Consider the following 27,493-nt stretch of genomic DNA (forward strand, 5'->3'; position numbering starts at 1 on the left):
GCCGTTTGCCTTATTTGAAGCACACACACAAATACATACACACGTTACACAATTCCATAGCTTACGTCTCGTATGATGATGTGTACCAATTGGCAACTCAAACAAATGTGGATCCATAACATCACAATGAGGAAATGAGCAAAATTTACGGAGGAAAAAAAATCACAACAAACCCACGTGGGAGATAACGGAAGTGACGTCACATTAACAACCCGGAAAACATCCAAAACAACAACTTCATCCGTGACGCGGGGAGGTCCAAGCTTGACCGAGGGTCGGGTTTAGCTGAGCTTTCCCTCTGTGCCGGCGGATTCACTCAGGTCGAGCTTTGTGGGGCTGTAGACACCGCTCACGTCTCAGTTCTCCGCCCGAATGCGTATAGACCTACAACCAAAGCTAAGCTAACGTTAGCCGGCAAGCTAATGAACGCAAGTGCTATCTTTGTAAATGTGGACTTAACTCGAACACACACGCACACACACCACACAAATCTGTGACCACTGCCCCCGTGAATATTACCGTCAAAAGTGTTTTTATGTTTGTAATGTCAGATACGTTGGTACTAAACCGTTAGCCATTGTTTTACTTCCCTATCTTCGAACCTCATATAACATTGAAGTAGCGAAATTTCTTCAAGGCGGTGTAGAATAAGCATTTGTTATATCGCTCATTTGATGTCAATAACCAATTGAGTAGCACTTAGTAACACATAAAAACCGTGATTGTCTTGAATCCTGCGGTTGATTAATTACTTCACTTTTATTTTACTAATTTTAGTCATGCACACATCGCCCACGTTCGCTTCTCAAAACTATCTCTAAAGATATCTGCAGAGTGATGGATCTTTATGTACAGTGTATCATATTATGATCAATCGTGAAATTCTCATCTCTTTCTTTTTCCTCTTGTGCACTTGAAACTTGCCAGCTTCCGTTACTAATGATGGTGATTCTTCCTTCTAAATGCTAAATGCTGCTGGACATAAAGTCCTTATTATGACTGAGACTGTGTGTTCTCAACCACAAGAAAGTATTCATTCTGTGTATTGTGAATATGACAGTGTAAAGTGTTTTGAAAAATGTTTGTTTGACCCATACTAGGATCAGAGTACAGAAGAAAGAATGGCTGCAGACTGGCTGGGCAGTGTGGTGTCTATAAATTGTGGCGTAACCCTCGGGGTTTACCAGGGAGAGGTGGCGTCTGTGGATCAGGCCAGCCAGACCATCTCTCTAAGGCAGCCGTACCACAATGGGGTCAAGTGTCCTGTTCCTGAGGTCACCTTCAGGTAAGAAAGGGGGGTGGGGGGGGAAATGTGATACTGCACACCTACTTTTACCAGAATAGACACAGGATTAACTGTAATATTCCCCTTTTTTCCGCATAGTTTCCATTACATTACACGTTTGCACGCAAAGTAGCTACAAGATCGCAAAAGATGTCACCACAGGCAGTGAATGTCACGACAGACATCGTTGTTCTTCCTGCTGAAGTAACAAGATGTGGCATGTGGTCAAAAATTTGATATGGATATGTCCCTGAACGCAGCCCGGAAACATAATGGTGTATTATTATTGACTTCCAATCAGATATGTTTCAACACTGTCCTGTTCATGTCTGCCTTCAGTGCCATGGATATCAAAGAGTTGAAGTTCCTAGAAATCCAGAAGGCTGTCTGCAAGTCCGGTTCTGATCCCAGAGTGATGACAGAACCAGCCATCATGCCTTCAGGGCGCAGCATCCAGAGTAACAGGAGCACTCATTCTCACGTCACAAGCTCCACTGCTCCAGTCACCATCTTACGCAGAGGTAAGTACATAAATGAAACTTGGAACATCACCGCAACTACAGTGTTTCTTAATTTTCTCCTTTACTTTTGTAGAACTATTAATAATCTAAATCAACTACAAACCAATAAGCAGTGGCAGGATTTGTACAGGAGATACGGCTTTATACACTCGTGATTTGTGTGTGTTCAAGTGCTCAATCTAACCCTAAAACATGAGTCCTTGTTGCTATTGAGGACGGCCCATTTTTGAGGCTTTTCCTTATTCACCGTGAAGCAGCATTTTATAGTTGTCATATCATATAACAAGGCTATTGTTTTTGAGTTGCGTGCGCTGGGATGAGAGTTACTTACCTCATACTGGAATTCACCACAGCGATGGATGTGCAGTACTCTACTGTGGCTGAGGAGCAGAAAATAGATCTTACACATCTCATCCACACAGAGAGGAATGTGACACACGCCACAACAGTTTCACATATTTCCCCACCCCACCGCTAATCTGCACGCTATTGTTGCCGCTGTGGATGGGCCTAAAACACACAGTCACTCAGCGTCACTGTTTTTAATTACACAATGGAAACACTGGTGATTTCCAGCCTTTCATAACAAAGCAAGTCACTGCCCATTACAGGTCAGATCAGGGACTTCCAGTAATTCTACAATACTGTAGTAAGTCATTAGTAAGTCATTCTGGGGTCAGGAAATGCATCGGTGAGTGTTTATGGACACAAGCTGCAGATACAAAGCCACTGTAACTGGATCTCTAACACTTTAACTGACAAATACGTTTAACAATTCCATCTGCACAAATGCACAAATAGTGGAATGCAAATGAAAAACATCACATACACAGTGTGGTTTAAATGAAAAAATGTAAGATTCAATTAGTTTGTGGAGTTCTAATATCAGGTTCCTGGGTCATACAGAGACCGTGCGCACTGATTGCGAAGAGCAAATCTGCGTTCTGCTGTCACAAGCTGTGGCTGTAAATCACAATGTGTTACTCAACCTTCCTGATAAGATAAGGGTTAAAAACAGCATTTCCACCCGTTAATATCCAGTCAGCAGGAAGTCTGCTCAGACGGCTTTGTGGCCTCCCCGGGTACCGATTAGAATCAGCTCACTTTCACACCAAACAATGGAGAGGTCAAAGGTCAGTAGGACTGGCTCATGGACCAAGTGTAATATTCTTCAGCCTGATTGTGGGAATAATCTCTGCTGTGTCTGATTTGATTTTTCCCTGCGTGGACGACGCAACCTGCATTAAGGAAATGTGTTCACCTTTTAGTCTACATTTTATTCTGGTGTCAGCTTGGCTCAGATCTCCTCTTCATATCTGGTTGAGCCAGTATCTGCTCTTCCTCTCTCTGTTCCACTAATTTCTGTTAAGCTTGAGCATGGGACCAACCTGCCCCCCCCTACAATTCCCATAGCGTGCTAAAGGCTTGTACCAAAGTTCCTCTTTACAATATGTGTGTGACTAAGATCAATAAACATTCCCCCTCCCTCAGTGTGTCTGCTCCCAAAGAGGAGGTTATGCAAAGCCTGGCTTTCTTGCCCTCCTGTCCCCTCTCTCTCAATCTCCTTTCCCTCCCTCGCTGCTTGCTCAGTACAGGAAACCAGACCCCCCCCCCCCCCCCCCCCCCCCCCCCCCCCGACAGGAAGCCATGTTGTCCCAGTGTGCTCGGGAGGCCAAAGCGATATCAATTGTGGAAGCACTGTTTACCTTTGCGTTTTTTATTTGAATCTCCAGCTCTTTGGGCTGGTGGCCAGGGAGCTAATGCCCAAATTGCATGGGGCCAACATGCTGAGTGGCTTGGGCAGGGCCGGTGGTTTCACACGCAATGCCATGCTCCCAAGAAACCTCTGGCCACAAAGAAGGGGAGGTGGGGACGGCTGCTGCTTTCAAGATTACAGAGGCCGAAATGCTTTCATAATATCTGCCATTAATCTTTCTGGGAGAGTAAGATGGGAATTTGAAGACTGAGTAGTTTGTGGTGCCCAAGCCTCCAGACATTGAAATCCACTGGACTCATTAAAATGGCTGTTTGGAAGAGGAGCTTCTTAAAATCCCCCGTTCTTATCAAATGTTCCCATAGCTGGTGTGCAGCCTTTTCTCAAACTCGTGTTAGTGTTAGTTAAGTTAGTTCCATGTATTGACATTTCATAAGATAAGATACTTTATTTTAGTCAGGTCACATGCAATTCACAATGTTTATCACAGGAACTTGAAAGTTGTCTTGCAGGGCAGCCATTCTTTCGCGCCCCTGTAGCATTTGGGGATTCGGTGCCTTGCTCACGGGCACCTCGGCAGTGCCCTGGAGGCAAACTGGCAACTCTCCAGCTGCCAGTCCACTTTCTTGGTCGTCACAGGAACTCGAACCGGCGACCCTCAAGTTCCCAGATGAGTCCCCTATGGACTGAGCTACTGCCGCCCCCATTCATTAGCCACAGAGCAACGTCGTGGCGTTGACAGGTTATAAGTGCCTTGCTCAGAGGCACATCTGCTAAGTGAGTTGCAAATGCGCGTTCGCTTTTCGATCGTGACCAGTAGCCTTTTGTTTCTTCGCTGTCCCCCTCTTCCTTCCTCTTCCTCTTGATGGCTCCTGTTGACACGCTGAGGTGTCGCCGCTGAAGGAGCGTTTGGTCTCACGTACGAACACATTAACGACGCGATGACAGGTCTTGTACACTCTCACACACAAAGTCTCACTCCTCATCAATACAGGCAACAACTGAGTTGTGGGGCCCTGGGGACGTTACGCACTTTGACAACACGCTTTCAAGGTCTGGAAATGTAATAAGTCAAATAACAAGTGTTTAATGACAAGCTGGCAAAGGATAAATAAACATTTCCTGACCGCATTCTTTGTCAGAATGTAATGCTATGTTTGAGCCTAGATGTGTTTAGTTGCTCAATTTCAACATGACTCACACCGGAATCTGTCTGGCCTGTGTAATTCTGTTAATTCATGCCAGTTAGTTTGTCTAAACTGAAGTTGGTGACGACTAGTGCGTTGCTGTGTATTGCACTACTTGTTATTCATTAGCCTGTTTGACTTGGCACGCCGCCCAGTTCATTCAGATTTCTGAATCACTGCATGACAGAACACTTCCTTTTAAATGATGACATTGTTGGCCTGTGGTAAGAGCGACTGCTGGCTTTCATCCTCATTCACAACAGATTAACACTCTTAACTCACCAGCTGCAAGCCCCTTCTCCCTAACGAGTTGAGAAAGGTTCCGTCCTGCGCAATGTCATGCAGCGTTTGTAATGGAAGTGGCATACTAATGTTTACTTCCTTCAAATCTGATAAATGACATCTGAAGGTTTGAAAGGGAAGCGCCTGGATCGATGATTTCTGGGGGGGGGCTTGTATTTTGTCGGAGCAGCGGTGGTAAGAATCAGCCGCCAGTGTACTTTGTGTCTACCGTGAGAGAGTCCAAAGTAAAAGCTGTCACATTGACAGTAGCGTGCGACTGTGCCTCTCTGTCTCCTGGTTAGCGTGAGAGCTCAGGATGGTTGGGGTTGAAGGCCAGGTTTTTCCAGTTTTTTTTGTTCTCATCTTGGTTCATGGTGTTTTTTTGGTTGTGCTTAGATGTATGTAAACTTCATTGAGACGCGCTCGGTGGCACATTGTACCTTTATTTCCTTATTATTTGTTGTCGGCTGCATTTGTTCTCATAGTGAAATAATAAATGACTGTGAGAGGATAAGAGGGTTGCCAGTCAGCGTTAGACAAGATAAAGAGTTGTGAACATCAAGTCGGAATTTGAAACTGGTAACTGCAGGAACTTATTGTGTACCGGAGTATGGATTACACCGCTTAGCACACCGTGATGTGTAGTGTGAGCACTCATAGTTCCTTTTATGTTTTTCATGCAGAATTGATTAAATGTGAGGGATTTCTGGATAATGTATGTATGGTGTAGGAACATTAGTAGCGTTTTTACTGTACCTTGCATGTTTTAGAATGTTGTCTGTCCAATAAGCAGTCATGCATTGCACTGGAAAGTCCCCCGATCGTTCTCTTTCGTGCTAAGCTTTACACTTTAAAGAGGCTGGCTGTTGACGTTACTGAGCACAATAACATGTTACATAATGCTGATGCCATTGTGATCAATCCAGTTATTTCTTTTACCATAGTAATGTATTAGCATGATTAAAGATTTGAAGCATTGCAACAGTCAATGAATGTCGAAGCCCTAGTTGCGTAGTATTTTGTTATCAGAGAGCCATGCAGTCCAAGTGTATTGATGTGCGTGTATCCTTCATTTCACACTCCCAACAGTCTTAACCTAGAATCTTGTCTGTCTGCACCTCAGAAAATGATATAATAACAAACTGGTAGTGTGTAGTTATGTGTCATCCAGGTGTGAGTGTGTGTGCGTCATTGCTCATTAAGTGGGCACAATAACACATTTTTCTTTAGTTTACTATAGGTATATGATGGGAAATGAGTGTACAGATCACAGGTATAGTGATTTACAGCATTTGTAAGTGAAAACTACATTGTTACAGCAAGCAACCTAATGTCCTCCTCTCTATGTTGCAGCTCCCGCAGGTTCATCCACCAGCAGGGGACCAACACAGGCCGCACTGAAGAAAAACGGGAGGAACGGGGCGGCGACCGGACCAATGAGGCCAAAGGACGAGGAGTGCTTTGGAGACGCGACGGACGAGGGTCTGGACACCGACTTCGACTTCGAGGGCAACCTGGCGCTGTTCGACAAGGCTGCAGTCTTTTCCCAGATTGACGGAACCAACGTCCACAGCAGCAGGGTTCATCCCCACGGCAACGTGACCGAGCAGAAGCCCTCGTCCTATCGCCACGATGAGAACATCCTGCAGGTCAAGCCGGTCGTGTACAGACAGATAACGGTGCCCCAGCATGGAGGCAAAGAGTACTGCACAGGTGAGAAGGAAACACACCTTTACATTCATGCAAGTACGTAGATTTTACTTCACCTCAGTAAGAGCATTTATAGTGCGAAATTGACCATGAGCTGAATCTTGGAAGGGCTGATGTTGACCTTTGATCTCTGTATGAAGAGGTTATGTCAGAAGAAAATCCTTCCTTCTGCGACCATACCGATTAGGTTTCATACGCCATCCTAAAAAACAGGAAGAATACTGGTCTGGATAGATTTCTCTCTGGAGTTTCCCGCAGGACTCATCCGTGCGTTAGCCCGAAGTGCTCTAATCTCTTGGCATTCAGGCGTAATCGTCCTGCTTGTTTTTTCTCTTCGTTTCAGAATCAGTGCTGCTCAGGTGAAGGATTTAGGGGATTTTGTTCTTTGTTGCTGCTTAACCCAGTTTCATCTTAGCTGGGGTTATAGCGCCAGTTGTGATAAACTTGCTCGCTCGCCACAGTAGGAATTTTTGGTCAGACATGGGAGAGGTTCACTGTGGACGTGTAATATTTTCCTCCCACCGAGCATAAAGATACAGTACACACTCACCTTGGGAAAGGCTGGGACTTGTGTGCCCCTGGTTACTGTTAAGCACGGAGACGACTTTTGTACCCTTGACCCAATGCTGTGCAGGCCCACAGAGATTGTGAACCTGTCCGTTCTCACACATCACCTCACTCCACAACTGTGTGTTACATAAAAAGGTAATGTAGACACAAGGTTAGTAAATGGCACGCTAACACAAGCCTTTGAGTCCAAGGCGTTGTCTTTGCATTATTGCACTTACTAGGAATCGGGGAAGGGTGTGTGTAGGTGTAGCTGTTCCTTAGGTTAACTTTACAGTGATACCAGATATAGAGGTTCATAATTCAATTTTTGGCCATGAGATGGAGTCGATTATGGGGTTGTAGACACGTTATCCACATGAAATTCACACGTGACATAACACATAAGCACATGCTATCCAGGTGGGGAAGCTTGTGGCGAGTCAACCTCAGTGTGTTGCTGATAAAAGCCCCTGTCTTGGCTGCTCCATCGCTATTTTTGAAAACCTTTTAAGTAAATGGAGAGTTAGCAAATAGACATGCAAAATAATACATTTCCTGTAATATTTTATGAGTAACTTCACGTAATTGTTTGTTTGATTCTGCTCAGCAAGGATAGTTCTATATGAAGTGCCAGATGTGTAATAGACTTGGATTAATGTGATTAACACAGGAATTTTGGATTATTGATTCCCTAGGCTATGTAATTTAGTTCTGATGATGATTCCAAGTTTGATATCACTTTTTTTGATACTCCAAAAAATGTTTGGTAGATAAAATCCAAAATTCTGCTCATATTTTTGATTTGATATCAAATACAGTATAACACTCTGCACACTGTCCACACACACGTCCCTGGGTGTTGGCTCTCTCAGTCGCAAAATATTTTTGTGTTATTTTTGTGTCATTCTCAAAGTCTGTGTTCCGAATTTTGATATCAAATTTCAAAAACATGGAATTTCTGTATAAGAATTCCGAAATTAGATATATTCAAACAAATTATGTCAAAATTCAGAATTTTTTATTTCTGCTGATAAATATTTTATTTGACAGGACAATGAGCAAACGGTTATAAGACACTTTGGAGATTGTTTTTTGAATTTTGAATTTTTGAATGAATTTTTATATGCAAAAAAAATGATAGGAAATGTTTCAACATCTTGCCGTGAGGAGTCTACCATTTGGCAGGCAATTCCTGGGCAGAGCCTCCTTTTCTTACCGTGCAGGCAGATCTGCTTCCCAGAGCTGTCATCTTAATCCCCATCCTCGCCACTCTGTAATTAGCATGCCGCCCTACAGCCTTACATAAACAGCACCTCTCAAGCAGGAACAAACCACAGTGCAGCTGAACTAGAATCTCTGCAACAGATAAATCAACAATACCAGAGACTAGACTAGTGAAAGAAAAACATTGTGCCCTGCTGTTGCTGCAAAGCATTGGCAAAGGGGTTTGACAGACCTGTTCCTATAGGCCATTGTTTATTCTACAGGTTGTTGTCCACGATAGTTAAGTATTGCCTTCCGGTTACGTTATGAACTCCAGCTGTGCGCTCAAACCTCTTTGGTGGAAGCAATCCCGGGCCGCAACGCAAATCGAGCCGAGGCCAATTGCCAGTAGCTGGTTTTTCTAGTTTGTTTTTTTAAGGCTTTATCCTGTTGGAGACGACTCCTAAAACTTTTGTCAGTATGACAAAAAGCTTTCGCTCAGCTGGTGAACAAGCGAGTTTGGTGAGTAATCTTTGAGACGTGCAGCGCACACAAAAAAAAACCCTAAGCAATAAGGGGCCAGCACCAAAGATGTTCTAAAAGTGATGAAAAGAAGGATCTGGTGGATTACTGTGTGGATCTTCTCTTGGCTCAGTGCATTGCTGCTCCATCTACTGTACGTCTTCAGGAGTTCAGGTCAAAACAGTTCAGCTCCTGGCAGTGCGAGGAAGAGAGAGAGAGAGAGGAAGGTATCAGCCTTGTGTAACCTTCCCCATGCCAGCAGTAGTCTTCGTCACACATGGCCCGCATCCAGCCAGTGTGTATTGCTTTCAGTCCCGTCAGTTCTTTTGTCACGCTTGAAGGATTGCTTCCAGCTCAGTTTATTTTAGCGACGCCACGCACTCATGGCTACCCGGTTTAGCTAGTTGAGTGTTGCTTTTGATTCTTGCCCCCGCATCAGAGTGTTTGTGTGTGGGAGTGAATGGGCAAGCGAAGGAGGAAACGCTCGTCAGGTGCTTGTCGGGTTGGTTAGACGGGAGGAAGCGCACCTGGGAGAGCAGCTGAAAAGCAATTAATGCATGCGTGTACAACGACATCATACTTCCTCCAAGCCTGACACTCAAGACAGAAGGTTGCATGCGAAGAAGCAGTTGCCTTTTGCACGTGTATCGCTCGTGTGAGGATTGGCATGCAGCAGAATTTTTTTTTTTATGCCCAGTGTCTTTGTACCGCGTCAATAAAAGAATAGTGGGCGGAGGGCGAGGGCCAATCTAATCATAAGCCAGCATTTCAGTCAAACCACTGTCTTGAGTTTATAATTTCATTGCGTATGAGGTTGGGTGTGTGTGTGTGTAAGCTCTGTGGGTGCGTGTTGCATGATACATATGAATCACTTCGTGTGTCCTTGCATGTACAGTACGCATGCATGCCCGGGTGTGTTGTGAGTCCATTCGTCCGTGTGAATTTGTGCACCGCCACCAGTTTCTCAGCTACCAGGCTAGAGATCTGTCGGAGGCCATTAAGGACTTATCCGCCTCCCAGCAGCTTTATTTATCAAAGGGATCCTGTGCCGCGCAGGTCCCCCAGCTTGACTTTCATTAGCCTTCTAATGTGCCACAGGCAGACAGTGAGGGATTAACACGGGCTCTTTAAAGGTTTCTGCACACTTTAGTTTGCACAGCGATAAAAGATTGAACAGTGGTGATGCTCTTGCAGTAAAAGGAGAGAAAAGGTCTGTCAGCGTCGGGTGATCCGACTTAACAGGACACACAAAAGGTTTATGAAAGCATTCGCCCTTAATGGGACGGCTCCTGAAGATGAAGCAAATGTATCCAATTCGGTTATTATGGAATTAAACTTCAGGCCAGTGGGGCAGCATTTCAAGACCCTTTGTCACATATACACCAGAACTTACCAATGTTGCAGAATACACGGTTTCTGTTTGTTTTTGATTTGTAGCTTGGAGAAGAAGGCCCTTTTTAGTACTAAAGCAGGATATCTCAATGTTGTCACTTTCCCTTATTGTCGTCAAAAATTCCTCATCCTCCAATTTCAGAGGTTTGGTCATTGTGTCTTGGTGTCAAAAGTAGAACCTGGTGTAGATTAGATCTCGGTCTGATACACATTTCTGCAATCTGGAGAGCTTAGGTGGACATTAGTAGATCAAGGTGGCTGGTGCATGTATGTATTAGATAGAACAGAAAATTCTTAAGGTAGCATTACGTGTATTATTTGCATTAGATGGTGTTTGGCTGTGTCAATGGCAGATAAGTCAAATTCCGACTGAAGAAACCCAGTGACACCCTCCCTCACTGTTATCTCAGTAACCAGCATACCCAAACCATGTTTATTCCTCCCCAGTCTCTCATCACAAGCTGTTGGCATACTGGTACAGGTGTTCATATGCATATGATGTTTGTCCCCTTTTATGTCAGGCCAGCCTGTGTTTTGACTGAGGGTAGCAGTCAATGTGTGAGGTCCAGCCCCCTGCATCCCCATCCCGGAGCGAAGGGTTCAGCCCCTGGTCAGAAAACGATGCGACGGTGCGTGTGAACCCAGGGCCCACAGGGAGTAGGCGTCTCACTCTGGCCGCTGAATGTTTGTCATGTTTTGTAAAGACTGCCAATCTTCCCTTTGTTGCAGCAGACAGCAGTGACAAACAGGAGAGGAAATAGAGAATCTTCCGTAATAGGAATGAGAACAGGTCATGAGGAGGAAAAGCTTTTCCCAGGGGAATGGGCTCCTTGCGTGAGGATCTGTGTTGCTTACATATAACCGCCACCCCCTGAGAACCTGAGGGGTGTTTGTCTCCAGGCCGGCACTTGTCTTTATCTTAGAGGTCAGGTTTCTGCTGGGTTTGTTTTGGGGGTTTTTTTCAAGGTGCGCTGGTGAAGATAAATTGCGAAATGGTGTTAAGGCTAACAAAGATGCATGACAAAGTTGCTCTTATTAGAAATGTGATGTTTTGCAGAATAGTTTGACAAGTTCCAAAAACTTACAAAGATCACACAATTTTTGCACATTTCTCTTGGGTGTTAAAAAGGGGAAAAAAAGTTTTACACTAATTAGAATTCTGCGAAATTCTGCTTGCGTGACATTTCTAATTCGAGCCATTATTAAGGAACACAGATGTAAATTCAGTATTCAGTTTTGCCATTTGGGAGGCTCTCTGAAAATCCCACTTCAGCTATTTTCTTGCATATTTAGAGTCACAGTTAGATGTTATTGTTACTTTGACCGTAAGCAGTATTTCGTGACAGAAAGATGCGCTTTCTGAGCCAGCCAACAGACCTCACAGGACATTGAAACACATTCAAACAAACCAAACAAACCATCTAAGCCCAGTATGCACCTTTGAAGCAGACCTCAAATGGATTTCAGTGAAAGGTTTGTTCTTTTTTAACTTTGAACACCGCACTGTTTAGTGAGTGTGTTTGATCGCAACATTGTCATTGTATTTTAATGTCTTACTGGCACACTCTACACAAACAACACATTTAGTTTATGGTGTTGCTATGGGAGCTAATTTATTTTGTTCTATTTACAACATATAATGTTATTGGATTTACATACAAGACACTTTGTCCTACCCGGTTCTCCTTGGGTAGTGAAAGGTGCATATTTAGGATTATTAAGAGTGTAAATAGTAGTAATAGTAGTAATGTTAATGTGGGAGTTTATCTCTGTTAGGGAAATGCATATTCTGCTTCCCTCTGCAAGGTCAGAGGTCAGGGTGAGCGACAGACGATGAGGCACAGCACGTCCTTTTTCGTCCTTCCTTCTTGTTTTAATCTCATCCCATGTTTGCCATCGACAGACTCGGGCCTGGTGGTTCCCACTGTACCCTACGAGCTCCATAAACGCCTTCTAGAAGCTGCCGAGTGCTGCGGTCTGTCTCTGGAGCGCAGGCTGGAGACCATAGGAGTCTGCTCCAGTCAGATGGCTCTCACGCTGCTGGGTGGACCCAACAGGTGAGCAATACTGTCCCTCTCTGAGGCCCTGTGCAGACACACAGTTGGGGTAATTTATTTTCAAAAACACATGGTTGCTACACAGTACGATGCAAAATATGATGCACTATAATTTAAACACATTCATAAAGTTTCTCTGACGTTCCACTAGAATTTGTGTGAGATCAGATGAAAATGTTTCCTTTAAATAAACTGATTAATCAACTTGCATGAGCCAAATCCAGTTAAAGACATCCCCAGATTTCATACCGGTGAAATTTACTGTCATAATTTTTTGCATCATTATGTTTTATAATCGCACCTATTTGAAGGAATATGACACTGACAAACTGTTAATAAATGAGGGGACATAATTGAGTAATATTTGCCCATAAAAACACATTTAGTCTGGTGCTGTGTTTTATGAAATACTTTGTAGGAAAAACATTGTACAGGAAGTGGGTTTTTTTTTTATCCGAGGTCACCCAGATTTTGTGGATTATTTATTGATATGAATGATATTGTGTGGCTACAGTGGCGTGATGGGGATTAGTGGCCACAGCATCATTATGCATGGAATAATACAGAAGTGTAATCCAAGTATTTGCAGATTATAGGTAAACCACTACCATTCTCTACATTTTTCTGTTTCTGTTCACATTACATTCAACCCAGTGTGTAAAATGGGGCATTGGAATTGTTATGGATAGAAAACAGATTCAAGAATTGATAGATTTTTATAAGAAGCTTATTAAGGGAAACTTTGAGGTCCACTAAACGCTTGGTATGTATTGGTTACTGGTTTATTGTTCCCTTCACAAACAACAACGAACCACAAGAGTTGCCGCAGTCACACATGTATCCTTCTTTTTTTTGTGATCTCTTTCTGAGGAGTTCTAAATTGAGAGTGTTGTCCCGCCCGTTTTTATATTGAAGTTATGGTTGTCCAGTATGCAGCATGACAATCCTCTTTACTACTGTATTTCCATATATCTTAGATCTTTCAGACCTCTATCCCCCTCAAGGTTTATTTTCTTTTTAAAGCGCTGCAGTGAGCCGTCGCACAGCAATTTCAGGAATATCTTCACAGACTGACTTGGTATTGTTTACCTGCACTTTTATGAGTGGTGCAGTTTTGTTTTTCTTGTTTGAGGATCAAAGAATTGCAGCACAAGGGCTCGTATAACAAACAGGTTTATTGTCTTCACAGATCCTTTTATCAATTTAGCACTGTAATACTTATGTGTCTCAGATTTTCACAGGAGCTGCGGCAAGCTCAGATCAAGTTTACGATTCACAGACACTAGATACTTCTACACTCTGCGTTAGAACGTCAGCAGCCTATGGGCCAGATCAGACCGCTCTAATCAGTCTCTTGCAGTATCGTCATAACCAACAGTGATTTTGAATGTAATAGTATTACCCGGCCATGTTTCATGTCGGATACCATCCAGTCAGCGTCTCCTCTTTAGTGACTTCTCTATTAGGGGAATTGGGCTTTGAAGTTGAGGACTGACTAATGGATTGTCCCCAGGCTCACTCCAAAGAATGTCCACCAAAGGCCCACTGTGGTTCTCCTGTGTGGCCCTCACATCCAGGGAGCTCAGGGCATCAGCTGTGGTCGACACCTGGCCAACCATGAGGTGGAAGTCTTCCTTTTCCTGCCCAACTTTGTCAAAATGCAGGAGCAAGTCACCAACGAGCTCAACCTCTATATTAGGACCAGCAGGAAACAAGTGGCCAGCGTGAAAGGTAGATACATTATATTGAATTCTACAGAACACACAGGACTGCAGACTTTATGTGCACTACAAACACGGGTACACACACTCACACACACAGGGGTGACGCACGACAGACTTGATTAAACCCTCCAAGCCACTCAACTGTCTTTTGTCCCTCTCTCTCTCTCTCTCTCTCACACACACACACACAATTGGTTTGCAACTTATGCTGAAAAGGTGAATTGGGATGTGGTAAAGAGTAATTTCAAGTTGCAGTGTGCAGTGAATTCATGTTTATTCAGGGTTACTGGCTCTTAACTTTCCAGTGACAAAGCACTATTTGGGAATGTGCCTTTTACCCTTGTTGTTACTATTGGCTACTTACAACATCAAAATCATTCTTCTGTTGAAAGTCATTGTATGTCACTCAGGATTAGAGCTGCAGATAACTCCTATTTTGTCATTGTAATGACACCGAGGTGAAGGATTAAGCTACACGTCTCGGCTGATGTGTAAAAAGTGATGTTTATAAATGCAGAGAGGAGTATCTGTGCATGCACGGGCTCGTGTCCTGTTGGAGCTGACCTACAAAGACAATCATGCCCTCTGGTGGAAAACAACCATTTACACCTGACTCATGTACCTGAAGGCTCACACAGTTTAGAGGCATCAAAGAAACTCAGAGATGTGGTTTCATCTCTGTAAAATGCTACAAAACGGATTAACATATTTGAATATTTAATGGTGAGGTTGTTTATGTATCCTTGAAACATGCGGATAGATTAATGAGCGGGATGGGAAACGTCCACTGTCTTTTCTGATGAGCTGTTTTGGTGAGTGTAAGTAATATATTCTAGATGTAGATAGAAATTATTGGGGTTTTTTTTTCTTAATATATATTCGGCAGTATGTAATCAGTGTTTATTAGGTCAGTCAGTCAGATATTTCATTTTGTGGTTGTGCCAAACAACATTAAAAAACTGTTACCACCAGATGTATGTTCTGTTTTTTTTTTTTTTCCCCAGACTTACCCACAAGTCCCGTGGACCTGCTCATCAACTGCCTGGACTGCCATGAGAATCTACTTCTCAGTGAACAGGCCTGGTATCAGTCGGTCGCCGACTGGGCCAACCAGAACCGGGCCCCAGTCCTCAGCATTGATCCTCCAGTCAGTGGACAGCGTCAAACCATCGAGGCAAAGTGGACCCTCTCCTTAGGCCTGCCACTGCCTTCAGACGTGAGAGACAGCAGAGTCTACCTCTGTGACCTAGGCATCCCTAAGATGGTTTTCCAAAAAGTAGGAATAAATTACCACTCGCCTTTTGGATGTAAATTTGTCATCCCCCTGCATCCAGCATAGCAGGGCTCCATCTGGCTCCTCTGCCACAAACACCTTCTGCCTGCACTTAAGTACAATCGAACAATAGGAGGGAATATTTGCTTCCCAATAGACGATGGTGCTGTCGTGTATGTGGCAATAGTCGCTGAAAAACAACTGTATGGCCAAAACAATGTTCAGTCACTAAGGGTACACAACTACTTGACAGATTTGGTGTTATCATCTTACAAACTGAATTGTGCAATGTAGGTTTTTCCTCCTTCCCGCTGGAAACTCCCGGGGCTTTCTGTGCGTCGCGTGTGACACTTCTTGTTTTTGAGAGGGAAAGGCTTCCTGTTCTTCGGTTCGTTTTGATAAGGGCTCTGTGACGACGCGCATATGTTTACAAAATGCTGACCACTGTGAGTCCGTCTATGATGTCTGACCCCGTGGCCAGTCAGAGGACCAGAGACGAAGTTCCTGTTTCCTTCTTTAGATTGCATGTGGAGTCTGCTCCTGACCCAGTGACCTGAGCCCAGCTCAGCCGAAAGCTCAGTGCCAACACAAATCTGTCAGGCATCTGCCCCCACAGTTGATATCCGTGTCCAATTTCTTTTGTCTTTCTTATAATTGTTTCCATGTTCAGTTTCTTTTGGTTTTTAATGTTACTGATGTCCTTATTAAAGCAAGGGTCAGAGGTCTTTTGATTTATAGTTGTTGCAACATGTTATGCTGAAAACCTGATGTAACACAACATATTTGTATTTATTTTTCAGGCACCTCTCAGGAATATCAAACATGAAAAGGTTATATCAACATTTATGTTACATGTGATTGTGCAATTTCTCCTCCTGAATTCTCTTGAATTCATAACTACTGACACAAAATGAGAAGTGATAGCAAACACACTGGGTTTTTCTATTTTTCCTCTAGGACCAAGTCATGTCGTGGAGCCTCGCGACTGCAGCTAGATACATTTATAGCAATACCTCATCAAATTCAATCCTGTATATCAGCCCCTGCAATAACTTTTACTTTTGTGAATATTGCAATGTTCCATTTTTGTTGACATTGTTTTAGTGAGATATTGATTCTACTCTATGGTGGTTTTAAAGTCATAGGTTTTGATGGTGCTATTCTTGGTTCCGTGTGTATCTATCTATCAGCTTTACTGTCTTAACAAATGGATCTTTTTTTATTATTGTTACTGTTTTGATTCCACTTGAATTTTTAACTGTACAATCTTTCAAATAAAGACCTGAATATTATCAAACAGGGTGATATCTAAGTAACAGTACTGATGACTTTTGTGCTTCAATAAATTATTTATACTCTTTGCTCTTGGAACCTTAAATCTATTTGTCCAATAAAAGATAAGTTGACACACTTGTGATTGCTGATGGCATTTCTCACCCACAAAATGTGACATTTGAAGACACCCAGCCCGGCTCTGCTGCATCACAACCTGCATCAGGCAGAGGTGTTCTCATTTGTTTTGGTCCATCTCAGGACTGTGGCTTCTTCATTTGCCCGACAGAGATCGTGGTGATTTATTCTTTTTGAGTTTTTCTATCCCTCTCAAACTGCACTGGATAGACATCTCCCTGACTACTTTAATTAGTTTTGAGTGTGTGGAAATTTGCACTTAGAGACCTTTGAATACACTTAGAACATCTTCTTTCAAATTGGACAGGACATGAGTCTTATCAGGCAGCCTCAGCTACAGTATAGCAGAAAATACCAATGCAGACACGTATGACCTTTATATGCATGCACACAACAAGTTTTACGTAATGTTTGATGGAGACAGATACAAATTAGACTTCCTTATGGATGATCAGATATCAGGTAATTGGTGGGTTTTAAAACTTACATAATAATAGACTTATATAACCTTAAAACATCAATTATCAATTCCTTTAAGCATAATCATGAAATGGTATCCATTAGTATGGTGTCTGAAGTTTGTCACTCAGTTTTAAAGACCGTCACCTTCATAAACAATTGTGCATTTAACATGCATGCGTGTACACAGGTGATAAAGGAAAAACCTGATCCACTTGTTCTAGATTCCAACAGTCTCTGGGACTTAATTGGAGGGATGGAACATTTTTCCTCTAAAACATAACATCCAGTGTTTTGATGGGGGTGGTGGTGGTGGTGGAGACACCAAACACGCCTGCATCCTTCTCTTGTTGTAGGATGACTTATCTGATCAAATCCCTTTTTTCATATCTCTATAGAACACTGCTTATGTTTATAGCATATTATTTAGTTGGGAGAAGTCTCCTACATGAAAAGAATGTAAATCATCATCATGTGCTATGGTAGTTAAACGTGCTGAAATTTTGACATCACATGAGGGATTCTAATTTGAAAGAGCAGTTTTCAGTCCCTCATGTTGAATCCTAGAGACTTATATGATCTGTGGTTGAGTGGACTGAAGCTGTTCTGGTGGCTTTAGAACGCTTCAAAGGCGCCATATTTAACAAAACAGACTGACAGTAAAGGAATCTCAGAGTAACAAGTCCGCCATCAGTTGACAGTGACACCTGTTGGCCACTGGGTTGCGCTCACGCACCATTTGCCCCGTGGCTGTAGTCTGCGCATGCGTGGTCCTTTGGCGGAGCGGAGACCATTTCCTCCAGCAGCAGGCCTCGGAGAGACTCGGTACACGCATAAACACACTCACACGCGCGCGCACGTATCCAGTCGTACACACTCCGCTACACAGCGAGCACAGTCTTAGCAAAGTCCCGTTTGGAATTGTCTAATCTTAACGGCGTAAAATCCTGGATGCCCCAACCACAGGAGTCGTCCTCATGGGCCTTGATCGCTGATTTACACACACATCTGGTCAAAGCGGGATCTTTTACGGTGAGTTGCCTTCAGGCACATTCAGTGTTTTGTCTCGTTGTGTCGCTACTCTGCTTTTGTAAACGTGTTTTGTTGTACCGCGGAAAGCTTGAGGGCAGCGGAGGCGCAATGTCACACTCGGGCTGTTTGTAATACTGTCATTTGTTTTGGCTCATTGTGGATCACTGGTTCTCACTTTGCAAAGCTAAGATTGTTTTGGGAGTGCTAGCGTTAGCTACTAGTTTAACGTTACATTTTAACGCTACAAGATCCGTTACTGGACAATTGAAGCTCGTTCCGAACAGATTTCACCCTTCACGCATACTCTACGATGAGCTCATTAGATGTGACGCTCAAGCGAGCACATTAACAGCGACGAAGTGCTTTTAAAAGACATTGGTTTCGCCAGTGGTTTGGATGCTGTAATGGGCGATTTTGCAGCTGCACACAAACCCCCCCAAAATCTGCCCCTTCGACGGTTCTAGAACCGGACGCCCAGCTAACACCGCTCGTCCGTTGACCTTTTCCTTGGACTCTCATCCCGTCTCTCCTTTACATATTTGTTGACATGGTGCGGTGTTGGACCAAAGCAAAGCAGTTAGACAAAGCCGTGAGAGTCAGTAAGGCGAGGAGCAGGACAGGGGTGTGTTAGGATGATGATGATGATGATGCACCTACTGGGTTTGGTGGAGAGGTGGAGTAGATTCAGAAAGTAAAGACGAATGCTCCATATAAACAATGACGTGTGTTTAAATTCTATGCAGATATATGAGTGTGTGTGTGTGTGTTTCTCTAAGTAAAGGACGTCAGGTCGTGTATTGTCCCGTAATGAGGCCATCAGGATCACAGGGCTGCAGCAAGGTTCATATTCACACACTGCACGGTAACTTGATGCTGGTATTGTTCTAAAACAACGTGGTCGTCATTATCCAATACTTCATATGTGTCCTTTAAAAAAAAGAAAAAAGCTGGGTGCTTATGCTGCAATTGACGTAATCACAGTGAATAAATAAGTGTTATGATCATATTACAATATTCCAAATTCAGAGGTCAGAGGTCAAGATTAGATGGCAGGATGGCAGATTGGAGCGTGTGTAGATTCAGCGTCTTGCTCAAGGGCACTCAGGTATGGTCGATACTTCCCTCTACAGTAGTTTGGGGACATGCAGTGCACTATTAAAAGCTGTGATCTCACTCTCCATGTTGGAAGGTAATTGTCAGACAGCATTAGGTTGTGATGTCCATGCCTCAGCGTGCTGTGGCGTCAGCATATTGTTACTTCACATGTGAGTGAAGAATGACCAGCTGTTCTACCTTGTAACATGCTTGGTCGTTTTCAGTCTTTACAATCTCGTATAAATCTATATTATCTCAGCTTTGAGCACTTATTACACGAGATGTTAGCGTCAATTGGTTGCCCAGAAACCGAAATGTCGCGCCCATATCCTTGTTGACCTATTTTAAGAATTGTCTGTGTCTTTGTTCCAGGCTGACAAATGATTCATTACCGTTGGCATTCATTTACATACATTGGGCGGAATATTACTACATGTTGATGTGTGCGCCTGCGTGTATGTGTGTATGCGTGCATGTATGCGTGTATCTGTGTGTGTGTGTGTGTGTGTGTGTGTGTGTGTTAGTTATGTGTGTATGGGGCTTTAAGTTAAGCAAAATTTGTAACAAATTCATATGTAATGGCCCTCAATGTGTCTCTAAATTTAATTATAAGCAACTCTTTAGAAGTATGTGTGTGTTTCCCAGATAGTTGGTATCTAATTTTAATGACATCATCTCCTAACTGTCTAGCAGAGAGGTAATGAAGCAGAATGATCGTTTTCCGGAATTCCATTAGACAAAATCTGTTGCCTGGCTGAGGTTGGGTGAGATGGAGGTGTCAGGGTTTGGCATCCATGATCCCCGGAGGAATTTGATGAACCATCCTGCAGCGTGTTTACATTCATATGCCCTGTCGTGTTCAGCGTAGTGCCCACAGGGTTTCTGCGTAATGTAGCTACAATTTATGTCTTTGTCCTTTTCTTCAGGTAGGATTTCCTGCACTTTCTGTGTGGCAAGATTAGTCAGACTTGCTTGTGAGTGTAAAGCTTGTAATATAGAGCTTAGAAATCTTGGTTTCTGACTCCGGCTTTTAAACCTTAAAGTGGAATTTGCAATGTACCAGACTTCTGCATAAATACCGCAAAGGAATTGAGATGGCATAGGGTTCTCTCCATCAGAAGTCAGACATATCTGATGAGGTGCAAACAGACTCACAAATGAAACGTTCAACCACACTGAGGACCTTCCCTCACCTTCCCTTCCCTGTCGACTCACTCAAGAGCTCTTTCCTGGTCTCACTGTCTGACTGATGATAGATTGGAGCAGTCCAATCATGGTCTAGCTTGACAAAGACTAGAGGTGACAGGACAAGTCTGGAAGCCTGATCGGATGTGGGCTCTCTTCTTCTTCTTGCTGGGGAGTTAAAAAGGGAAAAATCACTTTTGTGGTCGAACCTCAAAGCGTTGGAGAGCTGGACTGTATTACTGTCTTATGTTAAGCTCTCGGCCCAGCTTATGTGCTCAGCGGGGAAGTAATGGTTCTCTGTCTGTACACTGACCATCTCATTGCACATTTGAAGCCTGTCCAAGGCCCTGCTGACCTCCACACAATGACAGCGTTTAGTACTTCTTTCCTCCTCCCGGCCTCTTCCCTCCAATGACCACTGTGCCTTTAATCACCAATCGTCATAACAGAGGAGGGATTTGTGCCGGGGACTCTTGTGCAGAGTTTTAACAGTATCCTGACACACATGGTCAACAGGGAAGAACAGATTGTGCACAACATATGATGCACAGTTACACAGTAATCTGTACATAACACTATGCATTCACCATCATCTACTTCATGGCTGTCTGCATTTGAACAGCTTGGCATTGTGTCGAAGGAATGTTATGCCAAACACACACATTATAAGGACATTATATGGAAATGTGTGAATGCGTGACGTACGTATGAAGTAAATAAATGGTGTTTGTACTGTACACAACATTGTTTGATTATTAAGTAATGTGCATATTCATGTTCACGTGGAAAATGTAAGCAGTCCAAGCATTGCCACGGTCCATTTATTCAGGAAGAGTGAGAGGAAGTGAAACTGGGAGCAGATCTGCACTGCACCTGCAGTGCTCTTCTGAACTCGTCCACAGATACAGTAGTAGCATCACACAGTAGAGCAATTACTGCTGAGGGACCACAGATATTTGTCTAGCTGTGACTCAGGCTTTCCTTGTGTAGAGGCGAGGTTTGCATTTTTTTTATTTCTCTGTTCCTCCTATGGATGCAGACCAAGTACTGTTTGAATAGTGATATAACCATAAGCAAACCGGTGACAGTTGCGGTGGCTGAACGTTTTACTGCTGTTGGTTTATTGGTTGTTTTGTGAAGCATATGAAATGGGTCATTTCGTTTAATTACTGGCAGTGTGAATTTTCGAGGTGATTTGAGATGCATCGTGCACAGACTCAGTGATTGTTGTATTTTATCAACACTTTGGCGCATAATAGTATTCAGTCCTTGTGTTTTGAAAAATTACAATAAGAAGAAAGTGCTGTAATAATACATAAAGCATCCAAAACTGATCCGAAGAGAAATCTAAGCAGGATGCGGTTGATAAGTCTTTCCTGTTCAAAGTGGTGGTCGTCAACATGTCTTTTTTGCCTCCCCCCTTTTCTCCATTTTCCATTGTAACATCGATGTCTTCACCACCTGCTGAGCTGCGATAGAGGCACCCGCCCCCCCCTCTCCTCCCACTCTCCTAGTCATCACGCTGCCCGGCAGAATAGTGGCATTGTGGCTGCCATCTTGGGTGCAAACTCTCCATCTGGGCAGCGGCTGGTCAGTCAGGCAGCTCCTTGAAGCCCGGGAGGCTCCTACTGCCACGCCTGCCGGCTAACTGCACAATGTCGGCAATGAGCAGAGCTGCAGGCCCGACACATGCCTCGTCTCTCATCACGCCCACAGCCTGCACAGTTTCCTATTGGGATCTCTTTCACGCTAGAACAAAGACATCACAACATTTTCGAATTAGAGCAGACATAGAGTTTTCCCTACTCAAAACAAATTCATATCTTCTTGGTTTCATTGTCCATTTGGCTCTGGAAGCAGTTTATTTGTTATTACGGCTTTAATGAATGGCTTTTATTTGTAAGAGACTCCACCTACGCATCGGTGGGCTCATAGTACTTGGCTATTGGTTATTTTTAAAAGATCTGACATCTCAGTAGGAGTATTTTTTGTGAAAAAACAAGTGAAATAGAATTTTGACAAGCAATAATACAAAACCAGCGTTTGGCCTCTTTTTCATTGAACCTTCACCTTCTTACAGGTGAAGCTTAGTCTAAGCTATTCTCCACCTTCAACAAATATAGTTTGAATCAAGACTTAATTATTGTTTTTCTGTACTTATTTGGAGTTAATTGTAAATCATCTACTCTAGACGTTCTGCTTTGAAACCAGTAAATATCTTCCATACAAAGGCTCACACGTGACATGCAGGCAGACAGAGGGACAGAGATTCACCAGCCAAGCAGGAAGTTGAATGGACAAATAACCAAGTCAACAAGTCGTTCATACGCATGTGGGGCTTCCCCTGCTGTCGTCTGCTTTCCAGTCACTCCGCCTTCTCAACATCTGCGTCCCTGTTGGCTACAGCCCTCTGTGTTTAGGCCAAATCAGGGAATGAAAGCGAAAGCAGCACCGTGTCGTTTATGCTGCTGATGGATTTCTTCAGATGCCGAGACGTACAACTTTGCTGCTATTATCGTTGCTAGTTTGAAAAGTATCTAGAGTGACTCACTGGTGATGATGGTGATGGGAGTCTGGAGTTCTTCCTCTTCTATCTGCGGTTTAAGGCACTCCAGGGTATCTGGTGCAATTGAGTAATGGGGCGCACCTCAATGCTGGATGACTCTGCTTTAATGGCGTAGGAGTAGCGGCTGAAGAATGATCTGAACCAGCGCTACTGGATTTTTTTTGCTTTAAAGGACACACCAGCTGGACAGACGCAGGATTTATGGAGAGGTAGATGGATGGCTGGATAAATAGACACAGAATGATGGATTTAAAGGTGGACAGATGGAACTCTTTAGGTCTTATTCTCTACCACTTTATTGAAATCCCAGAAACAGGAATATTTTATCCGTTTAGGAACATGATGTTAACTCTGCAGATGTGCACACAAGATGGTTCCCATGCCGACCCATTGTCTTAAGTCCTCCAGAATTATTGCAGCCTGTTTACAAAAAAACAAAAACACAACACGGCGGTAATCGTGGGGGGGCAACAATGCCAACCTACGTCATGCCAGCCGCACAGCCACATCGACACCCTGAACAATGAGCGATTGTTATGGAATTGGCAGACTTTGTTTCAAAGCCTCGCATGCCATTTCTGTCACCGACGCCGCTGTTTGTTTTGCCCCTCGCAATACACAGATTGAAATCTGGATCTTGGATTTCTGTTTCAGGCCAACACTTTCCCCTCATGGTTACAGTGTTTAAGCCTCCACACAAGATCAAATCTGCATGCGAGTATGTGAGCAAACTCTTCCCCCGTAGTAAATGGCGCAAATTATACGCAGACTTAAGGTCAAGTATAAAACTGGAAGAGAGGTGTCGGCCCATATGTCATGTGATGAAGACGTCGTCAGATTATTAAACAGTTGCCTGGCATTGATGTTCGATGTGTTTCCCTCTAGCAACACCCAAGTCGAGCAGCGTTAACATGCAGCGGCCTTTTCCCCCTCATTGTTGTACTTCCTTTCAAATCCATATCGCTACCAAGCAGCAGACTGAAGATGCTGTTGTGTCCTTCAACTGCGGCTTGTGACTCTCATTCCCAGACAGCAGCTTCAAATGTTGAGTCACGAGAGGATGGATGGTTGTGTACTGACCAATAAACTGTGGGTGGCGTACTCGATGGCGTAGCAGATCTTCAACCGTAATGTATTCTTGATTATTTTTTCATGAATAGTGATTCTGAAAATGGATCAGCCTCAGGTCTCTACACGAGTGGAAAACCAGTAAGTCGGTCTCTACTTGTGCCAGGAGATCACCACGTTTTACTGTAAATGTGTGTGGAGGACATTTGGTCACGGTATCTGACATTGTACTTCTCGGTTCCTGGAAATGTTGGCAGTTCATAGAAGAGTTGTGGCTTCACAGGCCACAACATGGGTTCCCGGCCCAGCTGAAGCACCGAGCGCTTTGTGCCATGCTGGCCACGTTAAGCCGTTGACTCTCGTTTTTGCTTGTTCCCACACATACACACACATCGCCCATTCACACACATCATCGTTTTTTACGGGCAAGAAGACATAGTTCCGTGTCCTTCCACCCACACACACACACTAAGAGTTGGCTTTAAAATAGATGCGATCAACTTGGAGATGTCCATGAATATTATCGTTTCGTAATTATATGAGGGCAGCCGCAACAAAAAAAATCCAATGAAATTGAAATAACCATTAAAGTAAAACTAAAGAGCGCGTGATAATAGAAAGAGCTGCAAACAGTCCCACATACCTCCAACTCGCTAAAGCTACAGCGGCTTTTAGTTTTTTTGTTTGCCTTTTGTTTGCATTCAAAACATTCAGACAACCAACCAGGAAAGGGCTTTCAACCTCATTTACTAGCCGATACCGCCACACACACACACACACACACAGATGGACATACAAACACATGCAGACATACGCGCTCAGATCATCTGCTGTTCTTGCTGATGATCACAGGATCACAGGTCAGCAAGCATGGAGGGAAAATAAAGCCACCAGTCTCAAGTTACTGCAACTCTCCTTCTTCAGTCTCTTGGGAATGTGAGAATGTACCAGTCATTTTGGATATGTGGACCCCTCCCTACATATTCTTTGACTGGTATTAACCTCATTGTGTCAACTAAAGATAGTCCAGATAAATGTTGGGTTTAAAACGTTATTGTTGTGGTTGTTTCCAGAAATGCTTCCTGCTTTTAGCTTAGCAAGACAATCAAAGAGAACGGCCATTGACTTAAGGCTCTGGAGAGTAACTGGCAGGGCTGTTGACATTTTGATGTTATAGCAGTAGTAGCTACAATTTTGTTTATATCCCGGTATAAAGCATCAACCGGTGCTGAGCAATGTTACGCGGGCAGATATGAAAGTTATTTGTAGGCTGATTTACAGGGTAAGCTTCCATTTAAGCGCCTTGTACTGTTGTTTTTTTGTACAGTACGAGGTCTTGTTGTCCCTCTATCACGGCTCTTTTAAGTACAGAGAAACTGTAATTTGTCATTGTGCCTCAGCCGTACCCAGCGAGTCTCATTGTGGCAATTTTAAGAGCCCGCCACGGTCTCCGAATGAGACTAAATTTACTCTTTTCGGGTTGCGTGAGTCAACTGAGGATTGCAGGTTAGACGTCTTAGTTTACCCCATATTCAGCTGCTCAGCCACACCCTGTTAACTCTGCTCAGACTGTTGCGCTCTGCACTTCTGTAAGGTTTGTTGATTTTAATGTGATTTCGCAGGTTAAAGTCTCGCTTTCTGAACAAAACAAAACTCAGTTTGGCTTTGATTGCTGGCCAGCCAAGCATGTTGAAATCTTCACACAGCCCTCATCCCCCTCAGCCCTCAGCACACTGTTGACTTGAACCTGGTAACAACGCCTTAGCACCTTCCAAACCTTCACTGTCATGTATTTATGAGGAACATAAACATGACACAGCCTCAGTTAACCTTGCAATATACTGCCTACCTTAGAATGATATCTGTGCAGGGTGTATTTATGGATAAGTTGGAAGAACTGGCATTCAGTCACTATTTAAGCCTTATGTGATGTCATTGTGGTAATGTCGCTATTGTCAATAATCTCACAGCACTGTTAGGGACATGAGATAATGTTTTACAAATCATCCTGTCTTACCACAACCTGGAATTGGTCTCTGAACTTCATCCCCAGATTTGTCGGCAAAGCACACAGACACTGGCTGGTGACATCACCCCTTTGGAATATTGTTGCTTCTTAATTCAGTCTTCTTTTTAATGATATATGCGTGTCCCTGGGCTGTGAGAGAGGACGGAGGTTATCGCTGCATGAAACGTGTGAGGCTTTTGTGCATTTATTGAAGAACTCCCTGAGCTCTGTCCTCTGCAGGCAGGATTTGTAAGTTGCCTTCGCAAACATTGACTTTGCATTAGCCAAAAAGTCTCCTGTCTCGCTGTCAGGTTTTCCACTTGCACCGTTACCGTCATCTGATCACCAAATGTCCAGTTATACAAGTGGGACAAAGAATACACTTGTGGTTTTTTAGCTTCATTCCAAAGAGATGACATATGCTGCTTTGGCCTTCTGCCTTCTGTTTCAGCTTCATTGTGTTCATGTAATTTAATAAAATACATTTGATCTTATTCATGGTTTTCCTGCCTGACAATTAAGACGGTTGGTTGGCATTGTGAGTCGGGTAACAGCATTGTTTGCTGCTTCGTTTAAGAGAGGAGAGGTGATGCCTGGCGTGCAGTAGAGGCGACGCCGATGAATAGAGTTCGGTTTTACATGTGTAGATTACTGCGTCTGCATGAGAAATGTAACTGTGTGTGATATGATTTGTTGTTGGGTAAAACAAGGGCTTAAACTAGTAGTAGGTGATAATACATGCTTAGTCTGTCTGTCTCACTGGTGTACGGAGACACACACCCAGCTGTCACCTAAACCCAGCAGTACAGAATCCACTCCTGTTAATTGAAGTAACTGCTAAATATGGAATTGCATTGATATTTTGGAGCAAAAACATCAAAGGAATTAGTGTAACTCTCTGATGTCTTGTGGTTTCAAAACAACAATCGGTGAAACATTTCCCCATTGTTGATTTTGGCCGGAGTTTGCTGAGAATGACGGCTGCCTTCGCCCGGCTCAAGCTGTCGGTGTTTGAAATGAGATCGCAACACTCTAAACACTGTAATAGGTGAAGTGAGTCATAGTATATTTAATTAATCTCTGTTGTATTCATAATAAAAATCATAAAAAGGGATCTCTTGTTACACACTTTGTTTGATTTGATCCAAAAAAAAGTCCAGTTAAATTGTGAACTCACGGGGAAGCTGGGATTGAAACAATTTATTTGCAATCTATAAATGTTTTCATGATAGAATCAGATCTGTAATTAAA

General features: G+C 43.4%; 2 protein-coding genes across 3 annotated transcripts in view; both read left to right on the forward strand.

The window, feature by feature from the left end:
- The first annotated feature begins 192 nt into the window (after nt 1–192).
- LOC143004795 (enhancer of mRNA-decapping protein 3-like) lies at nt 193–16,773 on the forward strand. 2 transcript variants are annotated; one of them, XM_076155944.1, is made up of 7 exons: nt 197–320; nt 1,101–1,285; nt 1,625–1,806; nt 6,343–6,702; nt 12,269–12,422; nt 13,936–14,153; nt 15,151–16,773. In XM_076155944.1, exons 2-7 carry the CDS (start codon nt 1,122–1,124, stop codon nt 15,483–15,485), a joined length of 1,413 nt encoding a protein of 470 aa, XP_076012059.1. In that variant the 5' UTR covers nt 197–320; nt 1,101–1,121; the 3' UTR covers nt 15,486–16,773. The 2 variants fall into 2 exon arrangements, with proteins under 2 accessions (XP_076012060.1, XP_076012059.1); XM_076155945.1 differs by having other exon boundaries at nt 193–1,285.
- Nucleotides 16,774–18,076: 1,303 nt separating this feature from the next.
- Nucleotides 18,077–27,493, forward strand: part of cskl (c-src tyrosine kinase-like) — a 32,626-nt gene continuing 23,209 nt past the window's right edge. Inside the window, exon 1 of the mRNA XM_076155842.1 lies at nt 18,077–18,320. The gene's annotated coding sequence lies outside the window, so the exon portion shown is untranslated. The remainder of the gene's footprint in view (nt 18,321–27,493) is intronic.

This window comes from Genypterus blacodes, unplaced genomic scaffold (assembly GCF_046128005.1).
Source record: "Genypterus blacodes isolate CSIRO-AG114 ecotype Tasmania unplaced genomic scaffold, CSIRO-AGI_Gbla_v1 ptg000067l_1, whole genome shotgun sequence".
Taxonomy (NCBI): Eukaryota; Metazoa; Chordata; class Actinopteri; order Ophidiiformes; family Ophidiidae; genus Genypterus; species Genypterus blacodes.

Coding starts and splice junctions, on each gene's coding strand:
- LOC143004795 (XM_076155945.1), top strand. CDS start 1,122: ATGGCTGCAGACTGGCTGGGCAGTGTGGTGTCTATAAATTGTGGCGTA. Junction 6,703..12,268: donor AGGCAAAGAGTACTGCACAG/GTGAGAAGGAAA, acceptor TGCCATCGACAG/ACTCGGGCCTGGTGGTTCCC. Junction 12,423..13,935: donor CTGCTGGGTGGACCCAACAG/GTGAGCAATACT, acceptor GATTGTCCCCAG/GCTCACTCCAAAGAATGTCC.